The 16497-nt window shown below is 42.6% G+C and overlaps 1 protein-coding gene across 1 annotated transcript; it reads right to left on the bottom strand.

Moving 5' to 3' along the window:
* Window positions 1–278: 278 nt before the first annotated feature.
* Window positions 279–14503, bottom strand: tfap2d (transcription factor AP-2 delta (activating enhancer binding protein 2 delta); the record flags this gene model as incomplete). The annotated part of the gene is made up of 8 exons (XM_080514533.1): window positions 279–495; window positions 1331–1444; window positions 2148–2289; window positions 2407–2525; window positions 5242–5407; window positions 9791–9851; window positions 13257–13775; window positions 14465–14503. 8 exons carry the CDS (start codon window positions 14501–14503, stop codon window positions 279–281), a joined length of 1377 nt encoding a protein of 458 aa, XP_080370659.1.
* Window positions 14504–16497: the final 1994 nt, after the last annotated feature.

Raw genomic sequence — 16497 nt, 5'->3', positions numbered from 1 at the left:
GATCATGTTTTGCCTCTGACATGTAGATTTGAATAAATAAACTGAATAAATAAGCTGAATAAATAAAACTGAATAAATACACAAACAAAAGTCATGGATGAGTCACAATAGTCTCCATGATGGGGGCTTCTCTTGGTCATCACACACACACACACACACACACACACACACACACACACACACACACACACACACACACACACACACACACACACACACACACACACACAGACTCCTAAATGCAGCGCTCCAAGGCACGGGGACCAGGTGGGTGGGGGCTACTCAGTCTTTTCCGTTTTCCCGTCTTTGCTCTGGGGCTCCACATTTTTCCGGAGCTGTGTCTTTTCCGAGCTGTTGTTGATCTGTTGGTCGTTGGGTCCGCTTGTTTTCCCGCTCGAGTTTTTGTCCAGGTAGTTGAGCATCTCGCTCAGGACTGTCTGGAAGGTGCTGAGAGCCGCGCAGACCGCCGGCGTACCAAACCCGTGAGTGATCAGGCTGTGAGGAGGGAGAAAATGACAAATCAGCCAAAACGCCGGTAAAACCAAATGAAATGGCGCTCGGCGAAGCAGTTGAGGGACACGGAACGCTGAAGTGTTGCAGATCCTCTCACACCTGTGGAGGAAATCTTCCCCCTGCATTATGCAGCTCCTCATCCTCCTGAAAAAGTTACTTCAGCCTGCCAGGAAAACCTTTTAAATGTCTTCTGATGGTCTGAATACTACTTTTAACATCACCAGTCGTTGACAGAGAAACACTGAAGGCTTCATTTATAATACATGGCTCAAGGTGTGAATAGTGTCATGTCTGTTAAAGCATTTAGCATGAGCTGCTTCGCTGATAAAGTTATGTTATGTTACATTTCAAGAGGTTTTTGGGGGCGTATTTTATCATTTAGAAAAGTGCCTTGCAATTTTAAAACCAGATACCAGAATGATAAATGCATAATATATATATATATATTAAAAAAACCAACAAAACACTATGATAATGCGATGGCAGGAGCTCCATAAAGTCTTGCTTAAACATCGTTTTTTAGAGTCTGATACTAATTTCCTGCTCACCTCCTTTAAGCTGCCAGCTTTAAGCTAACTTTCTATAGTCAGTGAGTGGCGATGCCACAGATGTGACATTTGGTGCTAATGAGGCTCTGCTCCCACGTCGCCTGTCACTCGTGCCAAAAATCAAACTGCACAGCTGCATAGTTCCAAAATGCGAAGAGGTCAGATGCAAAACAAGAAAATCTGTCTCTGCTCAGTAGTTTTACGGGTAAACTCTACATCAGTTCAACTTGGGGTTTGTTTTTTTCATAAACTTCCCATTTGCGAGTTACCTGAAGTGTGTGAGGTGTCTCTGGATGTCCAGGTCCAGGATGGGAGTCGGTCTGGAGGAGCCCAAAGGAGAACGATCTTGGCTCAACAAGTCCTGGAACTCCTTACAGATTTGCCTGAGAGACAGCGGGAGGAGGGGCGCAATGGGTTTACCATCTGTCTCCACCATCGCCATTATAATATGAGAGTGTTTTCCTCTCTTTCCTATACCCATCCTCATCATTCTAAATCAATCTACATGTATGTCCAGTAGTTTTCACTCTAATGCTGCACGCAGGAGCAGGACGATGTTGATAATACTGCTGTGCTGATAGTATTGGAAGGGGGAATACAGTTTAGCTATAAAGAAGTCAGAGCTGTGTTTGAAACTTTCAAAATAGATGCAGCGCTTCCTGTGTAAAGAGATGAACCAAGCATTGTAGCCTAAAATTTCCCTAAACATACATACCTACAGCTTCTATGCATTTCAAATTTAAACACATACAAGCTGTTTTCAAAATATCGGTGTGTTTATGAGAATAGGATTTCGCAACGTTCGTTTTTTTGTATTGAGATGATGAAATATACATTTTAATCCATTAGATTTTAGCTGACATTGATTTAATTATATTTCATGAAAACACAACTTTTTGCTGTTTTGTAGCCACTTGATATGGGGGAAATTAGCTGGTAACTAATGGGAAAACAAAAATCCATTTTGATAAATAATCTCATTTTCCACCAAAGCCTTCAGAAAAACATGGAACAATCCATGAAATCATCAAATTACTGCCCACTTGCACCCTGCTTTCATAAGAGTGTATGTGTTTTCATGCTCACTTTGTAGCCAGGACCATTTTCTTGCGTGCGCTGGTTTCTTTCGGCTCGCTGTGCTGCCTCGCCAAATGTTCCCCCACCGCCTTACTGGGAAACTCTGTCTCACAGGTGTAGCCGAAGTCCCTCGCCAGGTGGAGCGCCTCACCTGAGCAGCAAAAACAAGACACCAGGACTAATGAGACGGTGCGCTGAGTGGTTCGCAATGTGAAGGAAGCTGTAAGGAGAAATGAATATCACACAGGAAACCGGGTGAGGTTCTTACCCTCCACCAGGGAGGTGAGCAGCGTGACGTTGGCAGCTTTCCTCCGTCCTGCCGGCAGGTTGAGGCCCAGGCGGTCTAATTTCTCACGAAGACACCGGCCTCCGTTCTTAGATTTCGCTCTGGGGACACACGGTCGAAGAAAAAAATTTAAAAACAAAACGTTGAAAACTTTGCATTGCATTTCCCCACATCATCAAACAGTCACGTTTCACAAGACGCCAAAAGACTGAATCCTATCTGGAGCACATATCATCATTAGCCGCAGCAGCCTTGATCACTCACTGAACCTAAATACAAATAAAATCATCTTTTTCGACACAAAGACATGATTAATTAAGTCCTCTATAAAAGTGTAGTTTAGATTTACTTTGATGTGCCAAAACCGTAAATTAAAGCAGTAAATCACAGACGGAAAAAAATTTAAACATCATGTGTTAGATATGCAGTCTTTGTGCATGGATACGGTTTCAAATCTCGCTGACTCTGCTTCTCGCATCCCTCCAGATACCCGAAAAAGAAAGCAATGGTCCCTGTTGTGTCCTAATTTTTCAGGTGAAAGATGTTTAAGACATACGTGACTCCTTGCTGTGCCATGGAACTTTAAATCCGTTTTGGGGACAAGTCTAGTTTTACCGTAAATGTTTGGCAAGTGACAGAAAAATCAACTCAGTAACTGTTTCCAGATCATCTGTTGTGTGTGACTTTAAAAAACAAACAAAAAAAACCCCAACCATTTCTTTTAAACATACACCAAATCAGGATAATTGTCATCATTTTCACTTTGTTGATGCCTGATCTTGTAGCACTATAGCCATATTCTCTGTGCTCACCCCCCCCCCCCCCCCCCCCCCCCCCCAACCCCCATCCTCTTCCCTTTCTCTCCACCTCATCAATAATACAGCGCTGGCAACTCTTGCTTTCCTCTGGTTCCTCTGATCCTGGCATGCTTTGGCCTGGTCTCGCCTCCCTCTGGCTCCCTGGGCATGGCGGCGCGTGCAGCCCCAGCCCCTCGTTCGCCTACAATAGTCTTTGTGGGCGCTACTATATATCCTCTGTTTTATCTGAGGTCTACAAAGACTCAGACGGTGCTCTCCGATGCTCAGAAGCCAGATTTACACTTAAAAAAAAAAAAAAAAAAAAATTGTTTTCGATTTCAAAGATCTCTGTCACACTCACCTCCTCACTTCAACATCATTACATTTTGTCAGGGGATATTCAGGATGTGGACAAAATCAAATATCTATGGTTTCTGTTTTGCTTCAGCAGAGGGCTTCTTCTGGGAGTTTTTATTTAAATGACAACAACGGGCTGTTGAATAATTGCGTGACTTTCCGTGAGCCATCCATCCAGCAGTCCAGGACTTTTTCCTGTCTTTTTGCCATTTCATTCAAACACTTTCATTCTCGTGAAACTTCTTTTCAACCCCGTTCAGCCCTTCGCAGTGCAGTCTTTGAAGTACACGACAATTGACCATTTGCACCCGAATTTGTTATTGGGGGATCTTTCAAGACTTACTTTCCTCTTTTATCATTTTTGAAGTCAGTCTTCATAAAAACTGTTATACAATATTATCATTAATAAAAATCAGTTAGAGAGTGATATGTAATATGCATGAATATGTCACAATTTATAGACTAAAATGTTCTTTTTTTTTCTTTTTCTTTTAATAAAACGTTAAACTATTCTCCAAATTGGATATTTTCCTCAGGGAATTTCCATAAAAGGATGATGTTTAATTTTTGAAAAAGTGAGCTTGACTCGATGAACTCAGTGAATCCTCTTTGTAAATGTAAATGAGAAAAGCCATACACCAAATGGTGTCACAATTTTCTCAAACGGTTTTCCCCATATTTTGTCATGCTTTCCAGTTACATCGCATACAAAAATAATCATCTGCCCAATAAATAGTGAATAATTAAGATTTTTTTTTTTTTGCTGCTTTAAACACCCTTCACAAACTAAAATACTTGGGAATTTCAATCTTAGAGTGTTGTTAAAGCATGTTTTGAGACTTCAACATCTTTCTATGCTCTATATATAGAGAGAGCATAGAGCATAGCATATATATGTATATATATATATATCATAAATTATGTCAAAAAAGAATAAGGATTAAAAATATTACTTGTATTTTGCGAATGATTTCTCATTAGTTTCACATAAGAGACACAACATTCTATGCTCATATGAAATGTATTGTTTTGTGCAATAGGAGCACTTACATTTGACTGACTCGATGCCTTGGGCGTACGTTTGATGTAAAGACTTGCAGAAATGATCTAATATGGCCGCTTGCAGAGAATTAAGATTTATGAAAGCATATGTTGATATGCCTGAGAAATATTGATAAATCCAGTTACAGTAAAATGTAAATCAAAAAGATGATGACACCTCTATTCATTTTGGTTACAGATTTGTGAAACCTCTACTGTGAGTATCTGCTTTTGTCCCCCCCCCCCCTTTTTTTTAAAGATACCTGATAACAACTTGCTATGCGATTCAGTAGGACTTTGAGTTTGACAGTACCAAGAGGCTGAAGATGCAAATGTGTGACATTCTGGAAATGTGGGAATTATATCAATGTAAAGCTCTGCCTCTCTGCCTTTTGATACTTTTTGGATTATTCTAGATATTTTACACGGTAACGGAGTCACGGGTATGAAAAGTATGTATGTTGAATGGGTTCAGGTGAAATGATTGGATATGGAAGGGGATTATTGCATTGAGATGAGATGGAATCCAAACACGTCAGTGGTATAATAATATAAAACAAAAAACTTGATGTGTTGCCTCTTGGCTTAATCATCTGGTTTCCTTCTTGTTTGTGTTACTGACCTGCGCAGTATGCCGCCCAGTAGCGAGGCGTTGAGGCACTCTGGTGGGGACAGTCTTCTCTTCACCTCGGCAATGGTGACTTTGTACTTTGAGGTGGAGCTGAGCAGCGAGAGGCGGCCCGGTACCGAGCAGAACAGATCTGTAGGATTCACCACGCATGTTCCACCTGCACACACATACATGACGCATTTGTTACAACAAGGTTCAGCAGGGAGAAATGGCAGCATTAGTCTGAATATTACCAGAATAGTTGACCAAAGTAAGTTTGGTCCATGTTTGAGTTGAAGAGTAAGGTTAAAAAGTATGTATTTTTGAGCGATCTTGTGACTCATGTCTGGGTAAGAACTCACTCTGTTAACAGGAAAAGTGAATATCATGTCACTGAAAACTGTTTGTGCAGACAAACAGCACAGGCCTGACCTGAACCACGAATCTTTAGTGTTTGATCTAGATGTTTATTCCAGTGGTGTAGTGGTTGGAGTATCCCCTGATTCGGTGCCATTTCTGTGTGGAGTTGGCCTGTTCTTTTTCTTTCTTCTTCAAAAGATGCAATTAAGACGAATTAATGACTCAAAATGTCCCTTAGATATCAAATTTCCCTGTTCAAGGTGTATCCAGCCTTCACCCAGAGTCAGCCAGGAGAACCTGACCCGGAAAAATCCATTCAGAAGATGGATGATGGATGTTTGTTTCAATTATATTTTGTATTTAGATGCATTTAACAAACACTTGGCATAGACACTTCTTATAATCACACAAATTCAATTTGAAATCTTGTATTAGTTCTGGAAAATGTTTGTTCAAAAAAGATTTTTTTCGAGGATTTTCTTTTCCAATGATTGTAGCATATAATATAAATCTGCTCCCCCCCCCCCCCCCCCCCCCAATCACAAGACCATTAAAATATTGTCTGTGCCTTTAGAATAGACACTTTCAGGTCTATACTGAATGTATGAAATCAATTTAGACCTTGAAAAGCCTTGACTCAGAAAAAACATGAACATTTTGAACTGAAAAAAAAAAGTAATTTATGAAAATATTCATTTGCCCTCAATAGTAACACCATCTCCTCCAGTGATACTGAGGGTGAGATTGAATGTGCCTGTACAAGAGATTGGAAAATCGACTTTTGCAAAAAAACAAAATGATTTTTTTTTTTTTTAATGTGGGACTTCACCATCAGGGATGACTGTGCAGGCATTGATATTATGTTGCACTTTTGCCTGAAGAGATTAGCATTGGCTGAACATACACACTAAAGAGGTGTCTCTGGGTATTTCAAGAGAATTGCACATATCAATGCATTATGCAAGGTTAAAAAAGTCAATTAAGATGTGAGAAGATTCACAAGGTGGTTTATTCTAAAATTGAGATGTTTGTTACTGTAGGTGAAGTCATGATTTCAATCAAACAACTGTAGAGTACATGGTTCATCTTACAAAAGATTTTCTAACATTATATTAGGCTACATGCTTCTCAAAACAATGTACCATAACTCCTATATATTGTAAAGAATTACCCTTGTCTTACATGTATACTCAGTATTTTACCTTTATTTTGGTTGGTTTAAGGATGAATGGGGTAAAAAAAATCTAATGGTTTAAGGTTAAATGGATATATATATATATATATATATATATATATATATATATATCACACATTGTGTACTTGATATGCCTGTATTTGTGAATAAATGATTGTGGTTCTGATAGTGAGGGCTCTTTCACATTATTAATTGCATCTGAATCAGTGTTACTGGCTCCTCCAGGAATATATTGACTGCTCTGAGTAGGCCTATTATTATTAAACTTTCACTTGAACTAACGTCCCAAGCAGCTGAAACGCAAGGTTTCTGTCTGATGTACTGTAGGCTATATTCTATTATTCATCTGCCTCATTATCAAATCTAACAGCAGGGTGTGTCGCTTTGTTATTAGGGCCATGCTGGATCTGATGAGATGAAGAAGAAGGGGTGCCATTTAGGCCGAGTAGAACTATGCTGCAGGCGGAGATTGCCTGGCAAACGCCTGTCTTTTTCGGGGGCGATTGTGGACAATTTGGCCACCAACTAAGCCTTCTATATCACCAGCTGTAACCTATATTTCTGCTCTCAGAATCTATTATTCACAATAAGTAGAAATGCGCCAGATTCGCATCTTTTTTTTTGTTTTGTTTTTCCCCGGCTGCAGGGAGGCACTTAGAGCCGGAGCCTGTCATCCTGCTTCAGCACCGTGGACAGCGCTCGCACCTTTCATTCCAGCACCTGGACAGCGACTCGTGCCCACAGCTCAACTGTAACATCGTAATGGTGTGAAAACAAAAGGCTGTTGTACTCCAGCGGGCTCCACTTTGTTCAAGAACTGTGATGGACTCGGGCTGTCAAAATGGAAGATTGCAAGGGAATCGATTGATATTATCGGTTGGGCTTAAGCCCCCAGCCACCCCCCCACCCCCCCGCACCTCTGTGTCTGTGTGTGTGTGTGTGTGTGTGTGTGTGTGTGTGTGTGTGTGTGTGTGTGTGTGTGTGTGCGCGCGCGCGCGCGCATGTGAAGTCCGGCTCGCCCATGTCTGTATGTGACACAAACCGGGTAAACCTGTCTGTCAGCCTCACGCGCTCTGACAGGGGCGCGCGTCTCTGAAAGCCGCGGGTTCACATCATATTAATTCCCCTAAAAATGTTTTGATTCAAAGTAGTTTGTATTTTATGTTGCCAAGGGCAATCGAAAAGAGCTATTGCCGGTAGTGCAGTCAGTAGAGCGCGCGGGCCCAGAGGCGATAACGGTATTTAAGCAACGGAGAGTAGCCTCGGGCTGCGGCGCGAGCGGCGGGCGGGATCACACGCGGAATCAAGCGCCTTTTACGAGTTTGCCACGAAAATTAAAGAAAAGGAGACAAGGGCCAAATGCCATTCTCCTCATATTTTAACAACAGTGTTTATACACCCCCACCCTTAAAAAAAAAAAAAAGAGCCCGCTTGCGTCTTGACAGAAAACGAGCGAAGTGCGTGCACGGCGGGGAAGTGTTGGCGGGGGCGCGCGTCTGACAGATCAGCTTGATCTGCGAGGCTGCCGTTAGAGCTGAACTGGAAAAGGGATAGCAGCGTGATTAAAAACACAGACGACTCCTCCTAAGTAGGATCCGCATTTCTTGAGTGATTTTCTTTTGAAAAAGGTTATGTGAATATTCATGCCGCCAAAGCCGCAGTCAGAAAGAACAACATTAATATGATCTCGGCTGAATCCGGGGCCCCGCTCTGCATTAGCATATCAAAGCGTCCGCCCGAGGCGAGAGAAGCTATCGATACGGGAGCGGGAGGTAAAGCAAAGATTATTGGTTGTGATGGTTGCAGCGGCTGAGCTCAGGGCCAAATACGGCGCACCATTAACCGAAAGTGATAGCGAAGGGATTCCCGCGTCAATCCGAGAGAAAAGCCCCAACACCTCGGCAGAGCTGATGAAAAATTAAACCCGAGACACAGCCTCCCTCTCTGTATGGAAAATTATACACACAGTCCCCACTAAAGGAAAAAAAAAAAAAAGACACAAGCAGGCTTTGATGGCGTTCAAAAAAAAAAAAAAAAGACGAAGAAGCAGATCCACCGCGTGTTTAAAACCCACTCGTGAGGAAATTGGCTGGCCTGCTGCGTGTTGATATAGGCCGAGCTCACATCCACACCTTCCCCCTGAAGAGTCAGCCTGAGACGGCTTCAACCTCCACGTCTCAAACACTGGGGATCACTGCGAGCTTACATTAAACATACGGACGCGCACAAACAGTAAAAACACAACTCCTGCACAATACACACTTACTATTAACTTGGGGCGACATAGGAACGCACATATCACATTCTATCTATCTATCTATCTATCTATCTATCTATCTATCTATCTATCTATCTATCTATCTATCGTTATTAAAATAATCCGTTGATTTAACACAGTGCATTATAAGACCTATTGTCATGTTAAATGTCATTCGAGCTAAATATTTAAATACATCCCCCAAGTGTCTTTTGACAATACAGACAAGATCATAGCAACAACGTGTTTGAGACTATGATGACTATATTGTTAAATTAAACATCTACAATACTCAAAAATAAGTTATTTATTTCGTGGAAATGAAAGGAAGCCGTCAATCTACGGGAAATATATTTAGATAAACAGGAAAAAAAACAACAACAAAAAAAACAAATCTCACATGAAGTAGGCGGGTGAGACGAGAAATCTTGTCATTGTTGACATTGTTGCATTTGGGCTAAACTGAATGAGTTTCGTGTGGCTGGTTGAAAGGCTGCTGAGTGACAGTCCGCTGCAGACTGTTAGAGGGGAGCCCTGTCTCAGCGCGTGTTCACCGTGTTACTGTTTAAATAGGCGAGGAAGCGGGCCCGCTCCCGCTGTAACATGTTGACAGCAGACAAGAGAGGAGTGTTCCGCCTGTTTGTCTGCCTCCTCGCTGTCTTGTCGCGTGGACCCGCCGAGTGTTCCCGGCCTCCGGTGCACAACAAGAGATGAGACTGTGGGGTGGGGGGGGGGGGGGGGGGGCTTACCTCTCCGGATGACGCCCCCTTGGCCGTTGAGCACGAGCCCACACTGCGCCTCCACGGAGCCCTGCGGAGCGCAGACACACTCTCATTAGGATGAGCAGAGAGGTGAAATCACTTCAACCAGAGTTTCCAGAACAATTTACCTGCTGCAATTTCTTCAAATACACCACAAACTAATTGTTTCTTTATTTCTTGTGTGTGTGTGGGCGGAGCCTTTTTTCTGGAGCATCCTAGGTGTCAAATCCTCTTTTTAATTAGCCTGCCACCCACACTAACTCGATTTATTTATAAAAAAAAAAATTAAATATAAGGAGGATGGGATAATTCACAATTGTGTATCAAAAAAAAAGTTTCATAAGAGTAATTCCTACTGCTTTGAAGGACAGTACATCCGAGGTCAAGGTAAATATAAATCAATGCTTAAATTTTTTTTTTTTAAACATGTCTGCCGAACTCAATATTTTCCAAATGATAAATGACTTCTCTCGACTTCGGAAAATACTCCCGAAACAATCAGATCGTGGTCCCCTCAACATATCTTTTGATCTCTTTGGAGTGCCCCAAACCACAGTTTGGAAATCATCATGTTCACACACTTTACCCTTTATTGGGCAAGTGACCATATCTGCTAACTAAGTTATTTTCTAAATTGACAATAGCAAAAATAAAGAAGATACTCCAATATAGGACTGTTGAGATAGGTGACATTATAATACGAATTATAGTAATATAAAACACCACAATGTTAGCTCCTATTTCCGGTCTGTTAATGCATCCATTTAGGAAAAAGTAAAAATAATAAAACACAGAAAAAAAAAACTACACAGAAAACTGCTGCCAAGTGATAGTGTATATTTTAAACTGAGTGAAAGATTTTCTGTTCTTGCAAGGAACACATTCTACAGTATAACAGAAGTTTACAATATTGATGATTAATTAAATTCATTAATTAATTAAATGGTTAAAATGGGGGAAACGCGCAATCTTGAAATTGTGTTTTTGGTCACTTTCCCCCCCACTTTTCCAGAGATGTCTTGTATGATTGTTGTGTAATATGACACACTTATAACTTTAAGGTCTGGGACAATCTTTCAAACACGCCTAAGGGGTCAATTTGCACATAATATGGCGAGCGCCCATTTAAGGATTAAAGCGTCTGTACAGCCGTGTTGAGGAGTTAGGCAATGAAAAAGGGGCACCTCAGAGTCCAAACACTTTCCCCTTTTCTAGTGGTGGAAGCCTTTTTTTTTTGTTAGAAAGTGTGCAGCACTTAACAGGCTCTGAGAGAAGAAAAAAATGAGGACACAGTGATATAAAGCATGCAGCTCACGCAGAAACGAGCTTAATTTGAAAGGCTCCGGGCTATAAACCGAGGACAGCACCACTCATGCAGACTCAGAAATGAGCACAAAGTGTCCAGAATTTGTTGCAGCCACCAACCTGTTGGGGTGATCTCGCTCTACGTGAGCACGCAGTGCGCAACGCACAGGCCCCTGCATGTATGGAAACCTGTTTAAGCCGCCATTTTGGTCCAGATCAGACTCGCGTGCTATCAACAATGTCATCAAGAAAGTAGAACATGCGCTTTTTATTCAGAAAAACACTTAATCCCCCGTGCGAGCCTCGAGGCCGGGCCCACGCAGGAGCCCCCTGCTTAAAATAAAGTGTAAAAAAAAAAAAAAAGGGAAAAAAGGAGCTTGTTGTAGCTCTTTCTTAACCAGCTTCTCTGTTTCTTTTCTTCTATTCCGAAGCTAAAGTGATTATAAAATCAATATACAAAACGCAGAGGTCTTGCATGAATTAGCTTAGTGACGGGAGAAAGGTGTGGCAGCTGCTTTTGTTCAGCATGAAAATCTCTTTAACGCGCTCAAAGATGCGCCCGGGCTGCACGGGACCAGAGGCGCATCTGTTCGTTCATACATCCGCCCCGTGCGAGCTCAGGTTCACCCCGCACGCTCCTTTCTTCCCTTCAACACAGAGCCCAACCTGCGCTCTTTATGTACCGCACAGCTTAAAAGAAGACTAATATTTACCCTAAACCACAATGCACAGCCCGCATTTGTAATAAAATTAAACGAAATAAAAATATTTCAATATGCTATACCTTTTTATTTGTATTTATTACAAACCATATCAACGTTTAAGCGGCGACATTTGGAAAATTATATTTACTGCAAATGCAAATTGAATAGATAAATCAAAATTGAATTAGCAGAATTGTTTGAATATATTTACGACAGAGCAATGTTTTATTGTTTGTTATCAATTATAATAATAATTATTATTATTATAATAATAATAATGTAATTTACCTTGCATGCATTTACACCAGACAAAGGTCACGGCTATCAAAACCAAATAATATTATTGCACACTGTCAAGTATAACAATTAATGGATTTTAATAAAAGCTTTTTGGTGTTTGCGTGATTACGGAGTCTATATAACTGCAATTATTCTCAGTACTGTTTCATATTAAATTTCATTTGTTTAGTCACGTGGAAAAAAATGTCGAAAGAAATTAGATTTTATGGGAGAAAATGATAGCAGAGTTGTAACACTTAACGTGGCTGAAATGATGTGTCGCTGTGTTAAATTGTGTTTAACTAGAAGCCGCTTATAACCAGCTCAGATGTCGCTGCATAAGTAACAAAGTTGATTGACGTTAAGTCGGTAATTGGATAAACTACGGTGCTTTATGGTGCTCGAGCCGGGCATTGTGCCCTGAACCCCCGATCCGTTAATCCGCCCTTTACCGGAGAATAGAGCAACCAGCGGCTTTTCTTTGCTTCAACAGACAGCCGGACACACACACTCAAGCACACACGCTCGCTGGGGCTCAAGAACCGTGCGAATCCGTTTTCATCTCCAACCATTTCTTTACATCCAAAAGAATTATGTAAAATATGGGTCACGTGTGTTTCTGGAAAAATAAAGGGCGGATTTGACAATGGGATTGTATAGACTGCCAGTCAATTAACCTTTAGAAAGAGGCCTGCCTTTCAGAGGCGCCGTGCCGTGTGGACTTGACATTTACTCAGCCTGCTGTACTGTCACGTTTGCTCTGGCAACAAAATCATCTGGAGGTGATATTGAGTGTAATTCAGCCCCCGAAGTGTGACGGGGTCTTTGGGTGGACATAACCTATACAGGCCGGAGCAGCTTAGAGCGCAGACAGATGAAGCAGACAGGCAGACAGACAGACATCTGGCGCTGTCTCTCTTCAATATTTTGGGATTGCTGTGTGGCTGCTACAATAGGGAGGGAAAGTTTTTTTTTTTTTTTCTTTCTCTTCAATAGTAGGGCAGTGGGGCAGGGGGACTGGGGCACTGGGTCCTATGACGGCTATGAGGGTCTGTTCCCCTTTATTATCCTTCTGTATCATTTCATATCGGGGAGGGAGGGGGGGGGGGGGGGGGGGGGGCAGACAGGGGGGGCCATGCTGTGGCCCGAAGAAGCAGGGACGGTACCTGCAGGTCGTCCGCCGCGGGCGGAGGGAGGCCGAGGCCGGCGGCGGGCAGCAGCCGCTGGTCCGGGTGGTGCATGCCGACGCCGTAGGCCTGCGAGCCGTGTGACGTCATCAGCGACAGGTCATGGCGCCGGTAGGCGTCGAGGCAGCCCAGCTCGCGCCGCTGCTGCTCGTCCAGGCACGAGGACTTGAGGGCCGAGCGCGCGCTGTGCAGGTTGATGAAGTCCGCCGGCTCGCCGTGGTGGATCTGCTGGTAGTACTGGCCCGAGTGCAGCGAGTTGAGCCCGTAGGCCTCCGGGGCCACGGCCGGGTGCGAGTGCTGGAACTCGTAGTGGAAGGACTGGTGGTGCAGGGGCGTGTACTGGTGGTTGGCCGAGAAGTAGGGCGAGGCGAACTCCGTCCCCGCCGACGCCGGGTAGGTGAGCGGGGAGGAGGAGGAGTAGGCGACCGAGGAGTTGGCCACGGACTCCAGACAGCCGAGCTGCATGAGACGGTAGCTGTTTGATCCGTCGTGACGTATCTACAAGATAATAAAGAGACGAGGGGAAATATATGAGCCGTGTCATTTAGCATCAGCCGGTGTCTCCTCGCTCCTGCTTCCCAAACACACTCCCAAAAAAAAAAAGAAAAAAGAAAAACCACAACTCACACTCTCAAAGCGGTTTTTTTTTTCTTTCCCACTTTTAACCACCTGAAGGAGATGTCACTTCCACACGCCCGGGAGGGGAACCAACGTGCGGCAACAGGAGCCATCGGTATTTTTCCCCTCCCTTCGGCGTGCCTGTCACTCTCCTCGCAGCGGTTTAAAAGGCGTGCTGTTATATATTATTATTATTATTACCGAGCTGCTGGCAATTTCGCTGTCCCGGCTCTTCTCGCCCTCACTGAATGGGAGGTAAGCAGAGTGAGACACACAGCGGAGGTGTTCCGCCCTAAAATGTTCTAATCACACTGTTACCGAGCCTCTTTTACCGACACACACTCAATAAAAAGCTCCGTTTCTAGCGGCAGCGAGACGCGCCACTCACTTCTTGGTCTCCCTGCTTTTTTTGTTGTTGTGTCTTATCAAGTGTTGAGCTATATTCGCGTCTCCCAGAGAGCAGCAGGCATCTCCACACGCATCCCGAACTCCCGTTTAAATCCAGCAATATTTACTCTACCCACTTGCTTCTAATTTGCTAAATTTAAGAGTAAAATAAATGAGCCTACCTCTGCGTCGTGGACAAGTCCGGGGAAGGTCGCTGACATTGTGCTTTCTCCAAAGTAACCCGTGTTTTTTTTTTTTTTCCTCCTCCCTTTCTCCTCTCTGGCCCCGATCGAATAAAAATAAAAATGCGTTAAAATCCTCAAAAAAGCGAGAGAAATGGAAAAGTCCCCCTCGCGCGCTCTCGGTAACGGTAGAAAGCTGGCGGAACGCGAGCGTCTCCCCTCTGCACGGACGGGGCTGGCTCACGGATTTTGTACTTGCAGGGTATTTCTCGGCTGATGTCGTAGGTCCCTTGGTAATATAGAAGTTTTGAAAATTAAGCATCAGCACTGAGGAATGGGAGGACAATAGACGGAGCGGAGCATCCCATGAGACAAGGAATAAATATTGTATCTTCGCCTTAATAAGGAACCAAGTGCTTCTTTCAACATTTTCTACGCTTTTTGTGGACATTTTCCTTTTTGACTCGATTGTGTTTTCACAAGGTCTTCTGCTCGCTTTCCTCGTCTTATTATTTTTTTTATTCACATCGGCTAAGCCTTTTTTTTATACTAAAATATGCGGATTTTCAACGGAAATGTAAGTTTGCTTTGTGATATTTTAGAGCTAATTCCGATAATTACCAAGCGAATAAAAAATTGATTTCCCTTTGTTTTGCAGCAAACCTGTAACGATTTTAACCAGCTTTATCACGGGGATTTCATTCTGAACGGGCTGTTTTCGATGTTTTCCTGCATGCAAACATACATTATCAACATTATTCCGGTTCTTTAATGTAAATACGCATTTCTTAATGCAACACTCGCTGTGTGCTGCACATTTTCAGCTTTCTTTCGATGGACTAACAAATGTTTCGATTATATATCATCTTTTTGAGGGTATGTGAATAATATTGTGCAATTCTAAATACACAGCAGTTATATTGTCTTATTATTTGCTGTTATGTGCCTATTCCGAGTTAAAAGACCTTACAAGCCTTCTTTATATATATATATTTATACACATATTTTTTTGACGTTTTTGCTATTTTTACACATGCATGGAAAACAGCTTTTGATTATTTCATTTTATTGGGGGAAGGGGTTACTATTCCTTTGTGAATTACAACCCAACAATATGTCTGGGTGAAGCAAGTTCAGGGTGAATTGTGGATGATGATTAGAATGTAATCTTGTTGATATTATTATTATTATTATTACTATTATTATTATTATCATTATTATTGTCATTATTATTATCATTATTATTATCATTATTAAATTTGGATTCATATTTTTTTGCGGTCAGTCGGTCAGTCGCCTCGTGACCCCATCTCCTCCCTCCCTCCCTCCCTCCCTCTTTCTCCCTCTTTCTCCCTCTTTCTCCCTCTCTCTCTCTCTCTCTCTCTCTCTCTCTCTCTCTCTCTCTCTCTCTCTCTCTCTCTCTCTCTCTCTGTTTCTTTTTCCTAGTGCTGTAACTCACCTGAGCACGCGCCCTCTGGGTGGTCCTGCCCAGCTGAATTGAACCGTCATACAAAGTGATTGTAGGGCTGTTTTGTTTACATTTATTTTTAAAATATGTTTATTTGAAAAAAATATATTTAATGTAATCAGATAGACTAAAAAACGTAGAATTTTAGAGAACGAAATAATCGTAACAGGTGTACAGAGCCACAAGGCGAGCTGGTTTCAAAATCCAGTCTATAATGAGATTAAATATACAGTAACACTGAAACTGAGGCTGACTTGCCCTTAGGCCACCCGGGAAGCAACAGAAATACAAAAAAGCAGGAGCCAAAGCTTGTGGTCACAGCCTGAAGAGGAGCAAAGGGGGAATAAAGGAGAGAGGAGGAGAGGAAACTGAAGGAGGAGAGGAGAGTGATTCCACTGTCTGTCAGATTCCCTGCCATTCAAAACAAACCAGCCAACACTGAAGGAGAGAGAGAGAGAGAGAGAGAGAGAAGAGAGAGAGAGAGAATGGTGGTGGGAGGGAGGGAGGGAGGGAGGGAGAGCAATAGTTGTAACCCACAGCAGAGATAAGCCCCAATCAGACTTGT

This window comes from Blennius ocellaris (assembly GCF_963422515.1).
Source record: "Blennius ocellaris genome assembly, chromosome: 18".
NCBI classification, from domain to species: Eukaryota; Metazoa; Chordata; class Actinopteri; order Blenniiformes; family Blenniidae; genus Blennius; species Blennius ocellaris.
Note: the sequence above shows the minus strand (reverse complement) of the source record. Positions and strands in the feature narration are given on the sequence as shown.